Source organism: Hyla sarda, chromosome 3 (genome assembly GCF_029499605.1).
Source record: "Hyla sarda isolate aHylSar1 chromosome 3, aHylSar1.hap1, whole genome shotgun sequence".
NCBI lineage: Eukaryota > Metazoa > Chordata > Amphibia > Anura > Hylidae > Hyla > Hyla sarda.
In genome coordinates, this window is record NC_079191.1 from 35897001 (window position 1) to 35919990 (window position 22990).

The 22990-nt window shown below is 43.9% G+C and overlaps 1 protein-coding gene across 1 annotated transcript in view; it reads right to left on the reverse strand.

The window, feature by feature from the left end:
• Positions 1–6605: 6605 nt before the first annotated feature.
• HS6ST1 (heparan sulfate 6-O-sulfotransferase 1) overlaps positions 6606–22990 on the reverse strand; it is a 153759-nt gene continuing 137374 nt past the window's right edge. Inside the window, exon 2 of the mRNA XM_056564056.1 lies at positions 6606–8141. Within this exon, the coding sequence (XP_056420031.1) occupies positions 7433–8141 (709 nt within the window). The 3' untranslated portion in view covers positions 6606–7432. The remainder of the gene's footprint in view (positions 8142–22990) is intronic.

The window sequence follows — 22990 nt, forward strand, 5'->3', positions numbered from 1 at the left end:
TGTCCTAAGTGCCAAACCCCACTAACAAACCTGTATCATGGAGTCTGGAAATGCTCCCACTCAGCTGATTACTGGCGCCTTATACAGTCCTACATATGGGATCAATGGAAGGTGCGGGTCCCGTTTACACCACAGTCATAATTATTCCACCAATTACGACCACCAGAGGGAGGAGAGGAGGGGGAAGCGAGGTATCCATGGTTTATTCATGTTGTCCTGCTAGTTGCACTGTGGTGTCTGTTCGCTAGATGGGTAGATTCTACCACACCAGATTTGCCTATGCTGATAACCCAGTTGAAGTCTTTTCTTGCAGTGAACCGCTTAGACGCTGAGCGGCACTCCGACTTTGGCACTAAACAGTTCTTCCGGAAATGGAAGTCCTTTATTGTTCCTCATTTTGACTCCCAGGGGAACAGACAGTGTAAGACATTTTAGATACACCTTGGTATAACGTGGAATCTCTGAGAGGTTCCTTAGGGGCGTTACGATTGCTGGATACATAATATAGTCTCCAACCATTTTGAGTACAGTGGTCCCTCAAAATACGATGGTAATCACTTCCAAATGAACCATCATTTGTTGAAACCATCGTATGTTGAGGGATCCGTGCAATGTAAAGTATAGGAAGCTGTACTCTCCTTTCCTTGCCGCTCTGGACCCATCACCGCTGCCCTGGATGTCGCCCTCCATCGCTGTCGCCACGTCTCCTTGGTGTCCGACGCTCCGGACGTCTCTGCTTCCCAGGGATCCTCGCTCTCCGCCGCCGTCAACACGTCACTACGCACGCCGCTCCTATTGGATGACGGGACGGGGTGCGTACGACATGATGACGACGAAGGAGAGCGCCGGCGATGGAGGGGATTGTGAAGAGGACGCTCCGGAGCCCCGAGGACAGGTAGGAGGCCATCACCGGAGCACACGGGGCACCGTAAACGGCTATGTAGTCTGCGCTGCCGGATAGCCGTTTATGCGATTGTATGTTGATGCTGCCTTCAACATGCGATGGCCTCTGAGAGGCCATCGCATGTTGAAATTATCGAATGTCGGGGCCATCGTAGGTCGGGGGGGTCACTGTACTACTTGGCTTCGACCCCCTGAGAGTCAAGAGAGCTGTTACTTAGGTTGATTGGGGGTTTCTGGACTGAGGGGCCGCACTCCATACTCTTTTGTCTGGTATGGGGCCCGGGGGCTGTGCTGTGCCTCCCTCTTCCTATTGGCATGTCTGATTCTTCCCGTTTTCTTGCCCCGTGGAGGCTGATACAACCTTTTCCTGGCCCACCGGAGCGTATTTTCTTCATTACACTCCTTGTGACCTCCTGGTTATTGTCACATATGTTATTTTAGATCTTGCACAATCATTTTTTTTTCTGTTTTTGTTTATTGAAAATTGTTTAACAAAAATATATTTAAAAAAAATAACTAGGGAACAAATTGTGTTATTTAAATTTGCAACTTACCAGTAAAATAAATTATGAACCATTTTTTCAAATTATTTAATTTAACTTATTTATTTATTTTTTTTACTTTGTGCACACATTACCCCATAACATAACAATGAAAAAAAATAAAATAAACTAAAAACAAACTTCTATAAAAGAGGTAAACCAGGTCTATTATGTGTAATGAAAAAAAAGCAGAAAAATATTCGTACCCTAGGAATATAGAAACAAAATTCATAATTTTGTGATGAATCTTACATAACCAAACTCTGCAAGTCCAAATGAGAAAATAAAAAATCTGCAATACATTTGCTAAGTGCATATTCACTTTTATTTGAACTTTCTTAAAACAGGACAAAAGGGCTTTGGGGGGAGTTGTGGGAAATTAAATAGACTTAGATAAATCAGACATGCTCATCCATATAAATTATAGTTTATTACAATGAGCGACCCTCTCACATTGCTTAGGAGTAAAAACAGAAATTTAAACAAATGCCATTGTTCTCAATACAAAAAAAACAAAACAAAAACAAAAAACAACCTGGTTACATTAGCGCAAGTCATGAACATTAAGTGCTTTCCTTTTTCCACCACTAAGTGGTGCTGTGTCCTTTACCAGGACCAGACAGCTTTAAAGTTCAGCTTATGGAGTTTTCACATACTAGGAACAGTGATATGTTTAATAACCATGCTGGGAGTTGTACTTTTGCAACAGCTGGAGGCATCCTGGTTGGGGGGAAACACTGGTCTAGACATTGACTTGATGTTTGAGTTAATAGATGGGTGGTGTGACCCTATCACACCAGGCATCATATGCCAGAAGTCTAGCCCTGGGCTTAAGGTCTTTCTGAGTTTAGACAATTTTGTTAATCCAGTAGAATCAATGTCTCAGACTGACTGGAACCAGTTTCTTAAAAGATGGTTATCTGTTATGGTGAATGACGCTTAGGTCTAAACAATGATGGAGAGACAGGTCATGTGTCTAGGTATACTTGTCCACATTGGCTCTCCGATGTTACAGAGAAACTATCTGTATCCCGCCGGCTGTTGCAAAACTACTTTCAAAACCACAGGTGTTGGAAATCACTTACCTGAATAATGTAGGTCCTTTTATCAGCCTTTTAATATTCTTCAGAAACCTTTACTATGGACAGGACCATCATTTTGGTTTTCTAAAACAAATGGGCCGCTTGAGTATGTGGTCATATGAACATTTAGTGTTAAAAGGCACAGAAGAACTAAGATTGGGTGAACATTTTTTATTTTTATTTATTTAATTCATTTTTGGGCCTGTAGAACCTGGGGACACGAACCCACAATATTCAAGATTTTAGAATGCAGAAAATCAAAAACGCTGCGGCCAGATATTAACTGGGAGTTGAAAGGGCTATAGAAAACACCAGACCCACATGAGATTAAGAATCCAGTGCTCCAATATGACACAAAAGTTTTCTACTTTATTGCAAACTAGACAGGACAGGTTTGATGCATTTTAAGCGCCATTCTTATGATTAAGGGGTAACCACCACCAAAACACGTCTAGCCTGACCTGTCTGAGGAGCGTTTACTTTCTTGTTTCTGATGGATTTTCAATAAAGTAAAAAGCTTTTATTGACTATTGGAGCGCTGTCGTTAGAGGCACAACTAGAGGCACCCTGGTTTGTAAATGCATAAAACCTGTCCTTTTTTTCAGGGGCTTACCCTTACTCATAAGCATCATGCTTATGATTAAGGTGTAACCCCCGCAAAACACGTAAAGCTTGCCTTGTCTGAAAAGTGCATAACTCCCTGCTTCTAATAGACCTGCAATAAAGTAAAAAAGCTATTGGGGCCCTGGATTCTTTATCTCACATCTTACCCTGCAACTGAGGCAGAGCCTCAGTCGGTGAGCGTGCTAATCTTGACGTTTGATATTTGTTTGACTAAAGCCATAGCAGCATGACTTTTTTTTCACCCACATTTTTGCGCTCAGGGACAGGTTTCGCAACATGGTCATAGCTTTCCTTTGGAAGGAAGAAAACTCTTTCTAGTGCCACCTATTATTTACAGTGGAAGTCAATGTCTATGCAATAAAATCCTCTTGGAACATTACGGTAATTATGGAGAAAAAAAAAACTTCTATTTATCCAGCCCTGATACCCTGAAGGTCCCCTTCACTGCTGTTAAGTCCCCTGATCACCCTCCTCCGTGATAGTGTACCATCCCAGCCAGCGATTGGATAAGCCAGCAGGTCCTGCACACAGCGCTTATTTCTGAAGCAGGAAGACAGAAGATCTGTAGGAATAGTCAAAGGTGAACGGGAGCTCAGGGAGATCAGGGACAGATAAATATCGTTTTTTTTCTATTCTTTTCCTCAGCCTCCGCAGGATATTGATTTTCCTAAAACATCTGGATAACCTCTTTAAAAGGTCCCCATACATATTACAAAAAGTCGTCCAAACCCGTCAGTTTCAGCAGGACCAGCTGACTGTATAATGTGTACGGGGGGGGGGGGGGGGGGTGGAGGGGGGAATCTGAAGAATCTGACATTGTTGGATTTCGATAGCCCGATCCTTGGTCTCAGAGATCAGCCAACGCTATCGGAGTCTGAAAGCAGCTTACCACTCCTTCCTATACATTTCATACACAAACACTTAGCATGCCTGTGTATGGGAGGGATCAGGAAAGATAGTCAGCCAAACAAACATTAGGCCAACAGCTATTGCATACATACGGCTACCGTTAGGCGAACATCCATCTGCCGATGGCCATTTTAGGGTTCTTTACACTCATCAGAACAGAGTTAAGTACTGGTTTGCTACATGACAGGACTTTAAAGCAGTTCTGGGAGGTACTGGTTCTCTTTAAAAGGAAAATTGTCAGCCAGTTCACCCACACTAAACCCAATACACTGGGTTATAGTGTGGGTCAGTGTAACTCTGCGCAGTGTAACTGTGCATGCGCCGGGCCCTCGCTACTCCCGACTTCTGTAGCAAGGGCCCGGCGCATGCGCAGTTACACTAAACAGAGTGCTCCCCAGGGACACACAGCTCTCACATGATCAGGACGTGACAGCTGCGTAAAATCTTCGGCACCTGTGCTCTGCATACAGGCACCTTCCTCCAGGACCCAAAGTATGACTGCTGGCGGGGGGACACGCCTGCAGAGTGCATCTAAAGGGGGTGAATTACGGGACTTTACAGGATGAAGACTCAGCAGCGAACCCAACAAAAAAAATATGGACTCCTGTTCACCCACACTATAACCCAGTGTATTGGGTTTCATGTGGGTGAACTTGCTGACAATTTTCCTTTAAGAAGATACAGCTGATAGTATGAAGTCTTACATACAACCCGATCCTCACGGCCCACCAACAGTCCAAGATTTACATTTTTTCCTGTTCTATTCCAATGGAGTAACAAAAAACCCGGAATGTTGGTGGGCCTTGAGCAATGAAGTCCAAAATCAGACACCCACCTGTAGACAGGTTTCGGATTCCTTGCCCTTCATCGGTACAGAACCAGGGACTGGTGGGCTAAAAGCTATGCTTTGGACAAGTAATTGCCATACTTTTTTTGTTTCTCCAAGAATCATTATCTACCAAAATTCATACACCAGCTGGATCTCCTCCATGTAAAATATCTATTTTAGATCACCATGTCTTGCCCTTATGACGAGTATTCCCTTTAAGAATGTTCCATTATATTATACTATGTACAAATTTAACAAGTCTATATTGAAAAAAGGTGTCCTGTAAAAACGTGATCATTGGGATCCTTGTTCTCATTCAAAAGGGGTAGTAGGCCTTCCTTCTATAAAAGGGATTTGCTAAATATCGACTGTTTTTCTGTCTTTCATTGTATAGGCCAATGTTGTGTCACAGTGTACAATCCATTCAAGATTTGCAGATACAATTGTGAAGCATACATGGGATAGGCATAAGGCTATCCTTCATATAAAATAGGATCAGGGACTATTCGTAGTACACTGACCCCCCGATCTACGATGGCCCCGACATACTATCATTTCAACATACGGTGGCCTCTCAGGGGCCATCGCATGTTGAAGGCAGCATCAACATATGATGCTTTTGTATGTCAGGGCAATCGCATAAACGGCTATCCGGCAGCGCAGACTGCTTCAGCTGCCACCGGATAGCAGTTTACGGTGCCCCGTGTGGTCCGCTGACGATCACTTACCTGTCCTCGGGATCCCCTCCATCGTCGGCGCCATGTCGCTGCGCACGCCGTCCCGTCATCCAATAGGAGCGGCGTGCGTAGCGACGTGATGGCGGCGACTGAGAGCGAGGATGCCGGGGAAGCAGAGGCCTTGCCGGAGCGTGGGGGACACCCCGGGGACGCGGCGACAGCGATGACTACAACGGGGACACGTGACTACAACTTCCTATACCAGTGGTCTTCAACCTGCGGACCTCCAGATGTTGCAAAACTACAACTCCCAGCATGCCCGGACAGCCGTTGGCTGTCCGGGCATGCTGGGTGTTGTAGTTTTGCAACATCTGGAGGTCTGCAGGTTGTAGACCACTGTCCTATACTTTACATTGCACGGATCCCTCAACATACGATGGTTTCAACAAACGATGGTCCATTTGGAACGGATTACCATTGTATGTATACAGAATATTGGGCAGAGTAGATGGACCAAAATGGTTCTTATCTGTAAACACCTTTTATGTAACACATTTACTTGGGTCCCCCCATAGTATTAAATTATATTGACTGTAGAGTATGATAAGTGTCTAAGTGAGAATGGGTAGACATATCAAACTATTTTGCATAGATACAATCTAGAACATAAAGGGACATATACAATGGAGAAACTCATTGATAGTCTTTTAGGAATGGCAATGGGATGGATATTAAACTGTGTTCAAATGCTAAGATACAGCACAGTGGCCTTAAACTGTGGCCCTCCAGATGTTGCAAAACTTCAACTCCAAGAATGCTGGGAGTTGAAGTTTTGCAACATCTGGAGGTCCACAGTTTAAAGGAGTACTGCAGAGGAAAACACTTTTTTATAAATCAACTGTTGCCAGAAAGTTAAACAGATTTGTAAATGACTTCTATAAAAAAAAAAAAAAATATTTACCCTTCCAGTACTTTTTAGCAGCTGTATGCTACAGAGGAAATTGTTTTCTTTTTGAATTTCTTTTTTTTGTCTTGTCCACAGTGCTCTCTGCTGACACCTGATGCCCGTATCAGGAACTGTCCAGAGCAGGAGAAAATCCCCATAGCAAACCTACGCTACTCTGGACAGTTCTTGATACGGGCATCAGGTGTCAGCAGAGATCAGTGTGGTCAAGACAAAAAAATAAATTCAAAAAGAAAAACATTTTCCTCTGTAGCATACAGCTGCTAAAAAGTACTGGAAGGGTAAAGATGTTTTAATAGAAGTCATTTACAAATCTGTTTAACTTTCTCGCAACAGTTTATTTAAAAAAATAAAAATAAAATAAAATGTTTTCCACCGGTGTACCCCTTTAAGTGGTTAAGTGGATGTCTTCCTTCAAAAACTTTTCTAAAAAGAAAAAAAAAAAAAAGTCACATACAATGAAATTCCCTTCACCGCTAATGGTTGTCTTTGGCCGACATGTGGGTTTCTTTAGGGTTATAAAAACAAGAATGTGTTTTCGGTTATTAAACATACCACTGTTATTAGTTCATTAGTCGCCCTTGAGAATTCGAGAAGCAAGATAAAATAAAAAAAAAATAAAAAAAACAGTTAACAATGCTTTAATGACTCCCTAGTGTGAATGGAAACGTATAGCATTGTTGACGTTTGTGCGGTCACATTCTCACTACATTAAAATAAGAGAGAGACTCTCCTACAGAAGGATGAATGCTTACCGAAGCTTCCGAGCCGTGTGCTACAAACATTAAATTAAAAAAAGTGTTCTTTTTTCGTAAATGTTCCGGTAATTTTTTATACAATACAGAATAAACAAATGTGAGACTAAAAGGTTTTTCTCCAGTAGTATAAAAGTCCATGCCCTGCTACCACTTCTCAATTATATGGCTCATGTAGTCTTCCGTAGGCCAGCGGACCTGGTCCTCTGCCTCCTCCTTGGCAAAGGCCTCGTTGGACCGTTGGAGAAGTCTTTCTTCCCGATTCTTCCTTCGTTGCTCCATTCGCTCCACCTGCCTCTTGAATTGATAGCGCTGCTGGAAGAGGTCCTTTGCATAGTCGTATAGCTGCATGTCTAGGTCATTCAGCTCCTCGATCCTTTGGATAGTGCCATTGTCCAAGTCAACCCCACCTGCCCGGGTGTTGTTGTATTGCATGAAAGGTCTGATGAACTTCAGATTAAAAGTCCTCTCGAAGAGATACTGAGTCTTTCTCTGGAACTCCGTGAGGCCGAAAAAGGCCATGTCCTTCAAGTTCTTTTTGGCGCTTTCCAGAAGAAGCTGAGCTCGCTTCTTTTCGGTAATAAAGGACATGTTGTAGCATCCTACGAGACTGAGGTCCGCCAACATTCTAACCTGGCGATTGTTGGCCAGATTGTAGGGACATTCCATAAACTCCTGCAACGTACACCCTGACCAGTCTGTGCCTTCATAGCAAGATGGCAGCTCCTCTGGTGTCGGTGTCCTGCCGTCGCACATGTGAAGCGAAGTCTTCCAGGTGGCTCCTCGTTGCACATGTCTCCACTCGCTAAGGTACCTCGAGACGGGATCTCTCAGCAAGGTAATGTAGTAAAATTTCCTGAAAGAGAAGAGATTCACAATTTTAGTCTACGGTACATCCAAGGGAACAAAATCTTACAACTAGAGGCGAGCACATCTACAGTATTTCCACCGGAAACCAAATCTGCCAAGTTTTCGGATAATTTGATTCCTTTAGCAAGATTTGTGCCGCGATTGCCCAGAGAGTCTTGTATGACACATGTTACCTAGGACTTTGATACCAGACAGATGAACGACTTATCGGCAAGCCCGGACAACCGTCGGCTGTCCAGGCGTGCCAGGAGTTGTAGTTTTGAAACATCTGGGACGTCCACAGATTGAAGTCTAGAGAGGAGCAAAGTTACAGTGATTCGATACTTCACAAACTTCTCGGCTCAGAAGTTGCTGACTTTATCCTGCATAAATTAGTTCAGCTTTCAGGTGCTCCGGTGGGCTGGAGACACTCTCCTAGGATTGTATCCACCTTTTCCAGCCCACCGGAGCACCTGAAAGCTGAACTAATTTATGCAGGAGAAAGTCAGCAACTGCCGTGCCTAGAAATTCGTGACGAATAGAATCACTGTAACTTCGCTCATCTCTATTGAAGACCACAGTTGTAGATTCCCTCACCCCTGCTACTTAAAGAGGTACTCCACTACCCAGCGTTTGGAACATTTAGTTCTGAAAGCTGGGTGCAGGCTTTGGGAGTCGCCACGACCCCTTATGATGTAATGCCCCGACCCCTTCATGAGGTCACGTCCCGTTCCCTCAATGCATGTCTATGGAAGGGAGTGTAATGGACATCACACCCCCTTGCATAGACTTGCATTGAGGGGGTGGGAGTGACGTCACAAGGGAAGGGGCATGATGTCACGAGAGCAGGGCAACCCCCGAAGCCACACCAAGCGCCAGCTAAAAATAAATGAATGAACGAACCACATGGGGAATACAGAGGGGTAAATCTACTGAGCTGTTCTACTTTTCCCCAACCCAATCCTTAACGGAGAACTATGGCAAAAATGTACTTATTCCCTATCCACAGCATAGGGGATAAGTAGTTGATTGCAGGGGGTCTGACTGCTGGGACCCCCCACAATCTCTGGAACAGGATCCCGGCTGTCAGTGAGGAGCGGGTGTCGCCTACCGATAGAACGTGCACACACGCCATTAGTTTCTATGGGAGTGCCAGAGATGCCGCAGTGCTCTACTTGAGTCTCTTCGGCACTCCTGAACCACGTGCTTCTTACTGAGAGCCCGGTCCCATTCTGGAGATTGCGGGGGGTCCCAGCAGTCAGACCCCCAGCGATCAGCTACTTATCCCCTATCCTGTGGATAGGGGATAAGCTAGTTTTGACTGGAGTCAGTGGCGTAGCTATAGAGGTCGCAAAGGTCGCCATTGCGACCGGGCCCCTTACCCCCTCCTCCCCTCACCGTATGCAGACACGCTCCTAGCAGCGAGCGCAGAGGAGGGACCGGATCACCAGCAGGTCTCCTCACTGAACTTCATGGTGGCCGTAGGTGAGTTAGGAGGGGTTAATTTAATTTTGGGTCTGGAGGAGCGGCGGGGGGCTTAATTTGGCGTCCGGTGGAGCGGCAGGGGTGGCCAGGTGGTCGGGTTGCTGGGGCTTAATTTTGGGTCCGGAGGGGAGGGGGGACTGGGGGGGGGGGGGGTATGTGTTGATTTCGGGTCCTGAGGGGGGAGGTTATATTTGGGGTCCAGAGGCAGAGTGTGTATGTATGATGTGTGTGTATGTACTGTATGTATGGTGTATGTATGAAGTGTGTGTATGTATGGTGTATATATGGTGTATGTATGAAGTGTGTGTATGCACTGTATGTATGGTGTATGTGTATGTATGATGTGTGTGTATGTACTGTATGTATGGTGTATGTATGATGTGTGTATGGTGGATGAATGATGTGTGGGGATGTGTGTAAGCTAGAATGATGTATGTATGATGTGTGGAGATGTATTATGCTGGGAATCTGGAGGTATTTATGATGTGTGTATGTATGATGTGTGTAATGTGTATGTATGTATTATGTATGTGGGGGTGTGTGAATGATGTGTGAATGATGTGTGAATGATGTGTGAATGATGTGTGAATGATGTGTGAATGATGTGTGAATGATGTGTGAATGATGTGTGAATGATGTGTGAATGATGTGTGAATGATGTGTGAATGATGTGTGAATGATGTGTGAATGATGTGTGAATGATGTGTGAATGTACTGTATGTATGGTGTATGTATGATGTGTGTATGTACTGTATATATGATGTATGAATGTTGTGTGTGTACTGTTCTGTATTTGGAAGGTACAGTGTGTGGCAGGGTTATATTCAGAGGGTACAGCGTATAACATGGTTATTTTTTAGGGTTTATATTCAGGGGCACAGTGTGTGGAAGTATTATATTCAGGGGTACAGTGTGTGGCTGTATTCTATTCAGGGGTACAGTGTGGCAGTATTCTATTCAGGGGATACAGTGTGTGGCAGTATTAAGTTCATGGGCACTGTGTGGCAGTATTATATTAAGAGGGTACGGTGTGTGGTAGTACAGTATTATATTCAGGGGATACAGTGTGTGGCAGTATTATATTCAGGGGGTACAGTGTGTGGCAGTATTATATTCAGGGGGTACAGTGGGTGGCAGTATTATATTCAGGGGGTACAGTGGGTGGCAGTATTATATTCAGGAGGTACAGTGGGTGGCAGTATTATATTCAGGGGGTACAGTGTGTGGCAGTATTATATTCAGGGGATACAGTGTCTGGCAGTATTAAACTATACCCAGAGGTCTGGTGGCTTTAACCCTTGCACCATCACACTCTCTCTAGCGTCTTAGCTGGACCGATAGGGTGTGATCGTGACAGGAGGCCCTGGGCAAATTTTTGCACCGGGGCCCTGTGGTTTCTAGCTACGCCCCTGGCTGGAGTCCTCCTTTAAACACCATATACAAGATATTCACTAAGATCAACGTACAGGAATTATCATAACAAATCTAAAAACACTCAACTGGACAACAATCTTTGGAAGATTATTTCGATTTTTATTCGGAGGCAAATACCATAAATCTGTAGTGTTGCAAAACTACAACTCCCGGCATGCCTGGACAGCCAACGGCTGTCCGGGCATGCCGGGAGTTGTAGTTTTGCAACCTCAAGAAGAGTCCCTTACCCCTACTAAACACCTAATACAACATATTCACGCAGATCAATGTTCTATAGCAACACACTATACCAACAAATCTAAACACTCAACTTGACATCCGGGGGGGGGGGGGAAAAAGTATACAAATTGCATATTGCTAATGAAAATTTTGCTCCATTTTCTTTGTGTTTTCCCCATTTCAGTACACTAGGGAAAGTTGTGCATGCTCCCAGGATCCTTTGTGTTTACGCGCACACACGACATCCCCCCCCCCCCCATATGCCGCTCTGAGCCATTGTCTCTTTCGCTGGCACGGTTCCTTTTCCTAACCTACAATTAAATCTTGGTTCGTCTCCCAGTTTCTAAGGCCGGTGTGTAGCTGTGATTAAATGAGCCATGATACTCTTCTTGCCTTTGAAGTGGAAAAGGTGAGGCGGAGCATTTTACATTGGATTTTTGCAGAACTAACACAGTTATACAACATTGTAAGAAGCGGAGTGTGGTTTATTGTGCATCCACTCAGCTTGATGAATGCATGAAGGTGTGCAGAACCCTATGCGCTGAAACAGCTCATTTATCAGCATACAGCAGAGGAAGTTTAAGAGGAGGTGGGGGTGGGGGTGTAACAGAGGAGACGCGGAGGAAATTAACAGGCATGCTCATTATGAGCCGTCCTGACTGCTACATACATAATGCCCATAATCCACAGTCTACATGTTTATTAACACAACATACATGTTCTCGAGATAAAAAATTGTATACAACAGATTCCAGTGCAATTAAATTTTGGAAATGAAAAAAAATATATAAAATTAAAAAAAAAGAAATTACAAAATTTTTATTTTATTTTTTTTAAATATCCACGATTTATAATCTACTTCCTTTTGTTTAAAGGGGTACTCCCGTGGAAAACTTTTTTTTTTGTATCAACTGATACCAGAAAGTTAAACAGATTTGTAAATCACTTCTATTAAAAAAAAAAAAATCTTAATCCTTCCAGTACTTTTTAGGGGCTGTATACTAAAGAGAAATCCAAAAAAAGAAATGCATTTCTTCTAAGGTCATGACCACAGTGCTGACCTCTGCTGTCCATTTTAGGAACTGTCCAGAGCAGGAGAAAATCCCCATAGCAAACATATGCTGCTCCGGACAGTTCCTATAATGGACAGCAGTGGTCAGCACTGTGGTCATGATGTCGGAGGATATGCATTTCTTTTTTGGATTTCTCTTTAGTATACAGCCCTTAAAAAGTACTGGAAGGATTAAGATTTTTTTTAATAGAAGTGATTTACAAGTCTGTTTAACTTTCTGGCACCAGTTAAAAAAAAAAAAAAAAAAAGTTTTCCACGGGAGTACCCCTTTAAAGGGAATGTTTCACCTATTTTATTTTTCATTTTTAATCAGGGTATACCACGCACCGGCCTATAACACGCACCCTCATTTTTCCAAGGAAATTTAGATTTTTTTTAACATAAATATCCTTGTTAAAATGAGGGTGCGTGTGTGTACCTGTATATTTCGTTAAACTTTTTCTGGCCCCGCAGCTCAATGATTTAATGTGGGCGCTTTAAATCATTGAACTGCAGCGGCTTCTGCTGGGCCAGAGTCCAGCTGCCGCCGCCCGATTCCCTCCCCGACCCCGGTTTTATTGTTACCTGTCCTGGGGACCGCGCTCCTTCACGGCGGCGTCCTGAGCTGTAACTGTGCGCTGTGCACTGACGAGTGCGTACCAAACCTGTTCAGTGTTTCCCAACCTGTAGCCCTCCAGCTGTTGCAAGACTTTGGCTGTCGGTGCATGCTGGGAGTTATACTTTTGCAACAGCTGGGAAGATGGAGGTTGGGGAAAACTGATTTAAGGATTTTTTTTATTTTTGCTTAGACATAACTAATGTTGCTGAATGTTAACTATATTGCAATCTGCAGACATCTAAGCCATCACAGCTGTCAGTACTTGGCGCGGTTCCATAGTAAATAAATACAGTACACACTCCGCACACCATTATTCTGACATACGATGTTTCATACATGAATCCCATTATAGTTAACTGAATTACGGCATCGCTCATTGTCTTGCTGCGGATTAGATCCCCATTCATATTCCATATGTTACTTAGTCAGCCTTTCCACAATTCACCATGCCTGACCGGTCTCTGGAACAGTGAAAATTACATTCATGGAAAATAAAAGGTCATATATTGACTTTTGACATCATCGTGTTTCTAAGTAAACCCTTACGAAAGAGCAGACTTCTTTGGTTACACCTACGGTATGTATCCTATGGCAATAGGTGGGATTGTCCACACTATAGTAATCTGGGCAGGATCAGAGTCATTGAACTAGTCTGCGACCCATGGGCCTCTATAAGTCATTTACAGCCGACTGCAGATCAGTAGTGAAATGGAGGACAAAAAGGTCACCTCTGTTGGGGTTCGGTCAATTCCATTTCTTTCTCTGCTTGACTATAGCATAGGAATTAGTGCATGGATATATACTACAGGTCATGGGCCCCACTGACCTCATACAACGCACTCTACCGACGGAGAGCGGCTTCTAGCTAATGGTTCATCGTGAGGAATGTTCTCAAATCGAAGCTATCCATCCTCACTCATTTCACCGTTAAAAGGATACCTCCGGGATGTACAAGTTATCCCCTATCCTAAGGCTAGGGGATAAGTGTTAAATCACGGGGGGTGGTCCAACCGCTGGGGCCTCCCCGTGATCTCCTGAATGGAGCCCCGGCTCCCTGCATGGAGCGGGTATATTCGACCACCGCCTGAAGCAGCGGGCGACACGCCTCCTCCATACAGTTCTATCGCAGAGGCGGAGCGCTGCTTTCGGAAATCTCTGGCTCTGCCATAGAACTGCATGGAGGGGTGTGGCGGACGTAGCTTCATGCTGTGGTTGAAACCGCTTGTTTCATGCAAGGAGCCAAACCTCATTTGAGAGCAAGGAGGGCCCCAGCGGTCGGACCCCCTGTGATCTAACACTTATCCCCTTTCCTTGGTATAGGGGATAATTTGTAAACCCCAGAGGTATCCTTTAACAGACAAGGAAGTTTACCCCATGAGAAATTACAGATACAAATGTATTTCTTAGAAATCAGCAGCATAAATGAGCTGGAGCATTGTCTTCTTGTTGCCACCACTATGGGGCTGATATGTGGGTGGCCTATTAAATAATAATAGTGTAGTTTTACCAAGTATATTGGGAAAAGATTATATATATTATACATCATGTATGCTATTATAAAAATACATTTTCATAAAAATTAAATGAGCGAGCAAAAGAGAGCAAGTCAGTCAGAGAGGGAGCAAAAACCACAAGCATAAGAGAGCTAACTAGAGAGAGCTAACTAGAGAGAGCTAACTAGAGAGAGCTAACTAGAGAGAGCTAACTAGAGAGCTAACTAGAGAGCTAACTAGAGAGCTAGCATGAGAGCTAGCATGAGAGCTAGCTAGAGAGAGCAAACCACCGGGAGCAAAAAAAAAAAAAAAAGAGCAACGAGCAAAAGAAGAGCAGCGAGCAAAAGAGCAAGTGAGAGCAAACAAGAAAACACGAGCGCGCAAAAGGAAACGAGAGAGCAAAGTAGAACGAGAGCGAAAGAGCATTTTATTCTACCAGACAGCAAATACCATCTCTGGAAATCTATACTAATACTACAAGGAGGACAGATTTATCTTTGAATGGCTACTTCTATACTGTATAGGATCCTGGGTACAAATCCATTACCTGTGATTCTATGGGCTTCCCAGACACTCCAGTTTTCTCAACAATTTACAAAACATACTGAGGTTTATTTTAAAAGGAGAGATGCACAACCTCATACAATGGTTATTATGTATTATGTGTTAAGGTAAAGATGTATTGATCTGGATCCTGCTCATGGAATGTTTAAAGATGCAAATCTACCAAACACACAATAAAAGAACAGCGAATAGTCTCTCAATAATAATAATAACAACCCTCACAACCAGTTCTCAGGAACCACGACAGGGAGTGTATTCTCTCCGGGTTTGTTGGGTGGTTGGTGGGAACACAAGAATATCCACAAGGACGGTGTCTAAGAGAAAGATGACACAACCCAGTATACAGGCAATTCCTCAGTACCACAATGAGGTTGTGTAACTCATCTGAGGTTTGTAACGTTATAGCTGAGATGGCAGCTTCCAGGCTTCAGTCTTGTTATCATCCTCCGTCCTTAGACCACAAGTATGTGCTTGGTCCACGTTCAGTTTCATCCAGTCACCGCTCATCAGCTCCCGGAGATCAGCTCAGCCGGCATCAATTATTGATGGCAGCGGCTTTGGTCGCGCGCTTCAGGAGGCCGATAGAGCTGAATCTCATCCGCTGTGGTAACTAATCTTGATTCATATTCCAGCAGCCGAAGCCCCCGAACCCCTGCGCTATGCTCAATGCCAGTCAGCTGTTTCTCAGATACATCTGTTTCCAGAAAATGTCTACCATTGTAGATGTCTCAGACCCTTAATGCTGTGCATGTATAACAACCCTTGTGGGATATGTAATGGCGGTCATGTCACTCAGCTTTCTAAAAAAAAAAGATTAAACTGTGATTTATTAAAAGTTGTCAGACTCGCACACTTGCATGCATGTGTTCTGAATAAGAAGAGAAAGAGCGTAAAATGCTGCCAGACTGCTCCGGTGGTGGTGAATATACCACAAGAACCGAAAGGATAAGGTAAGCTGAAATAATAATAAAAAATAGAAAAAAAGAAGTGTGATATTCCGAAACTGCCATCAGGATAGAGTTGGGGACCCCTTATACAGATTAGATGGCCAGTCCAGCTGAAATTGGTAAGCCTGGTCAACATTAAAGGATTACTCTGCCCCTAGACATCTTGTCCCCTATCCCAAATATAGGGGATAAGATGTCTGATCATGGGGGGGGGGTCTGCCTAATCGGACCCCACGATCTCAGGACCAGTGTGGAGGCCTTTTAAACATGGAAGCTTGGAGCTTCCGTGTTCGCGATGTCTCACCTTGCTTTGCCCCTCCATTCATAAATGGAGGGGGCGTGACGGCTGTGAGTGCCAGAATGGAGAGTTTGCTCTGTACAATGGATAACTGGGGTGCTGCACCGGAGATTGCGAGGGGTCCCAACGGCGACCTCCCTCAATCAGGAATCTTATCCTCTATCCTTTGGATATGGGATTGAGGTGGCCCAGTACAGGAGTTGTTACCCTGTACCTTTTCTGCCCTGTCAGGCAGCCTCCCTTCAGTGTCCCCTGGGCCCCCTTTGCACTTGTCCCCCCATATACATATTTTTACCATGTATTATACTGTATAATGTATGAAGAAAGCGTCATTTTAAGACTGTTTAACATGTGATTTGTCATGTGATTGTTACTAAGGAGGTATCAGTGGCCAGGTGACCTAGGGGTGACCAATGGGACCCCACCAGAGTCTCCCACATATAAGCCCTGGGTGGAGCCTCTGCTCACTCTCTTGAAGCTTAGAGCTTTTGTTGCTGAGGTCCAGTGCAGTCGAGCTTAAGAGTGTGTCCGGAGTCATAGGAGGCTTCAAGTCAAGTCTGCAGGCACAAGTCTACAAGTAAGCCACAGTCACAGTCAGTCACAAGTCAGTCAAGTCAAAGTCATCTGTCAAGTCATCATGGCCTGCACTAAATTGTCCCATTCTACTACAAGTCCCAGCAAGCCCTTAGGTTCTCTGAAGTCACTGGTCACCTCCGTGGGCCTGGTTGAACTGTATAGACTTTTCCATCTGTCTAACCCCAGTAAAGCGACCGTTGTCCGTAACTTGGCGTTGGAGTCATTATTGCCCCCGTGCCTAGCCCAGGATCTAGCGGTATACCTTCGGGTGGTATCGAGGATAAACCACGCCCTGGCGTCACGAATACAAGGAGTTAATGCCATCTGTCCCTAGGGTAATTCCATCTGCCCTGCATCATACCCCATACCACAGTATAAGATGTCTAGGGGTGGAGTACCCCTTTTTTCCAATGTGTATGGCCACCTTTAGGCTAAGGCCAGACATGGCAGATTACAACCTAGTAACCCGGCACTCGTTTAAGAAGCCTTTTGCATGACTTTATTATCGTACAGACAGGGCCACAAGAACATAGTGCATCATTGTCAGCCCCATATCCCTTATTACATCAGCGAGCGTCTGATTGATGGTGAATTGCTATGAGTATTAGACTGCTATAAGCCCTGGGCTATGTTCACACAATTAATTCAGAGCAAAATTCACACCTTTCATTAAAAATCTGCATGGATTTTTATTGAGACTCTGAATAACCATATTTTATAAAAGGGATGTCCCGATACAGATACTGGACAATTGCACAAGTACTTGCAGATGTTCCAGATACCTGCAGACCATTGGAAAAAAATAAAATAAAAAATCACTCCCCTTACTTATGCTGCAGAGCTGTGACCTCTATCACATGGCAGGCCCTGCACCACCCCGGATAAAGAAGCAAACAATATAATTTCATAGCATAACAGGTCCTGCACCACTCAGGTTTGCAAGAGAAGGTCCTGCAACAATAACAGAGGGAAATACGTAGAGGCCTTAGCACAGGGGCGAAGGGAAGACTAATAGGATTTTTTCTTTTAAAGAAGACTTATTTTTGCGGAAAACTTCTTAATGGGGGCATCTACCCAATAGAAGGTCCCAACCTACCTATCTTCTGGGTGATTATACTTTTTAAAGGGGGGATTCCGTAATTGGTGTACTGTCTGGAATCTGCACTGGGAAAACCAACAACAAATCTACGTTATCTGAACTTGTAGCAAATATTAAAAAAATAAGTTATTAGTTAAAAATAGTTCTATTAAGCCCTACAATGAAAAAATATATATATAATGTCGATTTGCAGACCCTATAGAATATATAGCTAAATCCTGGCCATCTAGCCTCATATGGTTTCTCAAGCAAAGTCAGTCTGACCCTGGGACAACCAGTTAAGTGGTGCCTACATTTTCCCAGGATTTCGGGGGCTGGTTGGAACCATTCCTAGCGAACACCTGTCCACCTCGACTGATAAAAAGAAAAACCGCAAACTGTTCTACACATGCCAGACAACAGCTGCAAGGTGACCCGAGAGGGATTCGGAGGTCACGGTAATGACAAGGAATCCTGCTGAGATTCTGAACTTGGCAGAGACATTTTCTATCTGAAACCAGCAGAATCAATCTGCTCAGCTGGCAAAGTAGTAGTAGACGTAACTACCCGACTTCTTTTGTTTGCAAGTCCTTTAAGAACCAATTATAGCCCCTAGGGTGCGCTGTGTCCAACAGACACACAAAGAACCATGAACACCATAGAGACAATCGGTCTATGGAATATCGGTATAAGTTATCGTCTATCGGCCGAAAAGTCAAAGATTATCGGTATCTGCCCTAAAAAAATCAATATCCCTAGTCAATCCCTAGTTCTTAGTAACCCCGTTGTCAAGGGAAGGTATGCAAGGTGAACCAGGTGACTTGTTTGTGACCAATGGGATCTTTCTCAACAGCCCCTTTATACAGTGAGGTCAAGGTTCAGCTCGCTCTCTTGAGCTCTAGCTCTCTTTTATGCTGAAGTACAGTGAAGAGAGGACCTGAGGAGTCTGTGTCATCCAGAAGGAGGCCTGAGGGCTAATCCAGTCAGCCTGCTTCTACTTTAAATTAAAGGGGTACTCCGGTGGAATTTTTTTTTTTTTTAATCTACTGGTGCCAGAAAGTTAAACAGATTTGTAAATTACTTATCTTAATCCTTCCAGTACTTATTAGCTGCTGACTACTACAGAGGAAATTATTTTCTTTTTAGAACACAGAGCTCTCTGCTGACATCATGACCACAGTGCTTTCTGCTGACATCTCTGTCCATTTTAGGAACTGTCCAGAGCAGCATGTTTATTATGGGGATTTTCTCCTACTCTGGACAGTTCTTAAAATGGACAGAGATGTCAGCAGAGAGCACTGTGTTCCAAAAAGAAAATAATATCCTCTGTAGTATTCAGCAGCTAACAAGTACTGGAAGGATTTAGATTTTTTAATAGAAGTAATTTACAAATCTGTAACTTTCTGGCACCAGTTGATTTAAAGTAAAATAAATAAATAAAGTTTTCCACCGGAGTACCCTTTAAACCCCTACACCTGTAGTGAAAGTCAAAGCTGCAAGGTAGGACCTAAACCACTGGGGGATTCTAGTCCAGTCCAAGATGTCTGATCGGGGGGGCCGCCGCTGGGACCCCCCGCGATCTCCGTGTAGCACCCGGCTTTCTAAACAGTATTCTAAAGAGATGGCCGTCACTCCCACACCCATAGACATGAATGGAGGTGGTGTGGTGGATCACATGAGAGAGAACCCATCGTTCTAAACATACTGGGGGAGATTTATCAAAACCTGTCCAGGGGAAGTTGCCCATAGCAACCAGATTGTTTCTTTCATTTTGGGCAGGCCTTGTTAAAAATGAAAGAAGTGATCTGATTGGTTGCTATGGGCAACTTTACCTCTGGGCAGGTTTTGATAAATCTCCCCATTGTTTAGAATGCCAGGTGCAGCATGGAAATGCAGAGGGGTCCCAGCGGCGGGACCCCCTACGATCCGACATCCAACCTAGCCAACCTTTGGATAGGGGATAAGAAGTCTAGTGGCAGAGTACCCCTTTAGAGGTATCTAGCTAAGCCTTTCTTCATTGAAAACAAATGCAAGCTAGGTTGGAATTGGAACACAGACTTTAGCTGCAGAAGCATTCAGCAGACAGCTACTTAAGTTCTATGAAGTTTCCTCCATTTTGAGGTCCAAAAGGGTCTCCAGGGCCACATATGATCATAACATTTTATTTTGATGCCTTTTTCTCCAGCCATGGTGCGTATTCGCAACCATTTTTTTTATATCTAATGGTACATCTCGTAGACGTCCTAAAGATCATTTAAGGACATCTGACCATTACAGAAATGTCTACGGCAAAAAGCAAAAAAAAGAAAAAAGGAGCGAAGATCACATTTTCTTTTATTCACACTTGAATTACAGCGGTATTATGCCTCCCGTGTCTAGCAGTTTGACAAAACCCTAAGAAGCGAACAGTTCAGTAGTTACCATCGCAGTAGGTGATAATTACCTTGTGTGACTCAGCAAACCTCGCTTGTCTGCAACAGTAAGCAAGAACAGATGGAAGAGGAAACAAAAACGTGGAGGCCTACAACGTGTGGAGCCATCTTCAGAAACAAACAAATGGAAGGGTAGAGGTCAGTCCTCTAAAGTTAATTACCCCTCAAGTGTGGGAACATCTAACCTTGTGCGGGCGATCTCAGAATACCAGCCATTCACATCACACAGAACAAGTAGGTTCATGGTTGAACGATAGTCGAGCAAAAAATTATATTAAGAACAACACATAATTCAGTCCATTTTGACTTCAAACTGTCCACACATGATCAATGACCCCATCAAAACAATGAATGAACCATTTTTTTGCAACACTTTTCTGAACAAAAGATCTTAAAAAGGAAAATGATCAGCTTGCTCCCCCCCACACTAACCAGTGGTACTGGCTGGTAGTGCGGGGGACGCTGATCAGTTTGATGCTTACCGAGCCCGGATCCGCCATGCCGTTGGGCTGTTATCTTCTATTTTCGGTATATGCTAATGAGGTGCTAACTGACACCGGCCGGGCTAACTGGCACTCTGATGTCAGTGCCGCTGCAGCGCCACCCAGCTCATCAATATTCCTCCCCACCCTATAATGAAGAGAGAGGGGAGGAATATTGATGAGCTGAGCGGCGCTGCGGCCAGCGGCACTGACATCAGAGTGCCAGTTTGCCCCTCATTGGCATATACCGAAAATAGAAGATTACGGCCGGATCCGGGCACGGTACGCATCAAACTGATCAGCATCTGCCACAATACCAGCCAGTACCACTGGTTAGTGTGGGGGGAGCTGACAATTTTCCTTTAAAATGTTGCCAAATTCTTTCATTTGTTTTTAAAGTGGTACTCCAGCAAAAGTTTTTTTTTTTTTTTTTTTATTTATTTATTTTTTACTACTAATAATAATTTCCCTGAAAAAAAATCATTTATCATTACATTTAGTTCATTTTAGTTAAAACCCAAGATACAAAGACATTATTGCACTATTGATTTTAACTAAGCTGAAGTCCGTACAATCGAAAAACGCCTTCCTCCTCATGGCATTTCGCGAACGTTCAGTCTAGTGATTGGGTAGTTCCTGCTGGAAAGAAACAAATTAGAAAGAGGAAAAAAGAGGATCACAGTGGGGCCCGGAAGATCCAGCAGTGGCAGTAGGGGAGCTAGGGAGGCAAGTATGGAGCAACGCCAATATGGCAAGACCATCCCTATATAGCCTCCACATGGCGTTTTAGATCTATCAGGTGCCTGGTGTGGTTGTACATAGATGGTCTTCAGTGAAGAGATGGTCAATAACAAGTGACCTTAGTGTCTATATATAAAGCTGGAGTAGATCATTCATTGAGGTACTCGTGTTGCTCTCTCTCAAATCCATAAACCTGGATATTGACCCCTTTTATTCTACAAGTAACGAGAATCATGAGCTGGACATGTACCCTGGTGCATACTTGATGGATGATTTGGTGTATTTGCATATAAAAAGTCAACCTTAATAAATTGTCATAATATCTGTCATGCTACCGGAGTTTCCTTGAAAAGTAAGAAAAAATAATAATTTACCGCCTTTACTGTAAAACAAGTCAAATTCCAATTCACACAGGTCAATCGGCAACTGAAGTATTTTCAAAGTTTTAGAAGGGAAAAATAAAATCCCACAGAGACGTTCACACCCGGAGTCCTAATTTACAGATTTGGCGAAAGCCAGATGTCAAAACATAGTTGTGAGATTAGGTTATTTCTGTGAGGAAAGTGTTCAAAAAACAAGGGAATTCAGAGCCAGTTGGCCGGATGGGCCGGGATGAGCCGGGTGTGGAACATGACAATACGCAGGGCTCAGTGCAGCAGATTTGCATGAGACGGCAGCGCGGAGGAGAAGATCCTCCACAGTATTACAGATTAAAAACCAAATGGTTCAGGACACTACAGAAATTGGCCAGATACACAAAAATCCAAGCATGGAGACGGCGGAGCACAACCAGAAGCATACGAGCTCGATAATGGGGACAGGCTGTGGAGAAAGATAAAATAGTGTGGCCAAGATGCTCCTCCGTCAGTGGCTGATAAACACTAATCACTCTTCTCTAATCTGTATACCGCTATTTACCAGACACCAGCGCCAAACATATCCATTCCGAGAGCCGAGAGATAAACAATGGCGTCTTTGCCTAGTTTGCACAGAATAATATTTGCATGTAACAGTGTGCACGGGAAGACGTCTTACGATTATCACATTCTATCGAAACTAGGGGGAATTTGCAGCAAAAAAAAAAAATTTTTTCAGGTTTTGCAATCTATTTCCGTGGCGACGTAATAAGAGATATCGAGCTACTACCGTGCCAGGACCTTTCCCCCTTAATGATAACACCATATCAGTGCTTGACGCGCTGTATCCATATTGTTGTGCCTAGACAGGACAATGGAAGGACACACATCCTGAATGTCAAGAATACGAGGGAGAAGAGCTCAAGGAACATTACGTAATCCGCCAAGCTTGTCATCTTGAGAAAAATGGGACATCCGACCTGAGTTCCAAGAGATATCGTAATTGATGAGTCTTTGGCAGTTCTTGCAAGAATAGACATTGACAAGGTCTGGAGGATAAGCTGCACAATTTTGGAGTCTC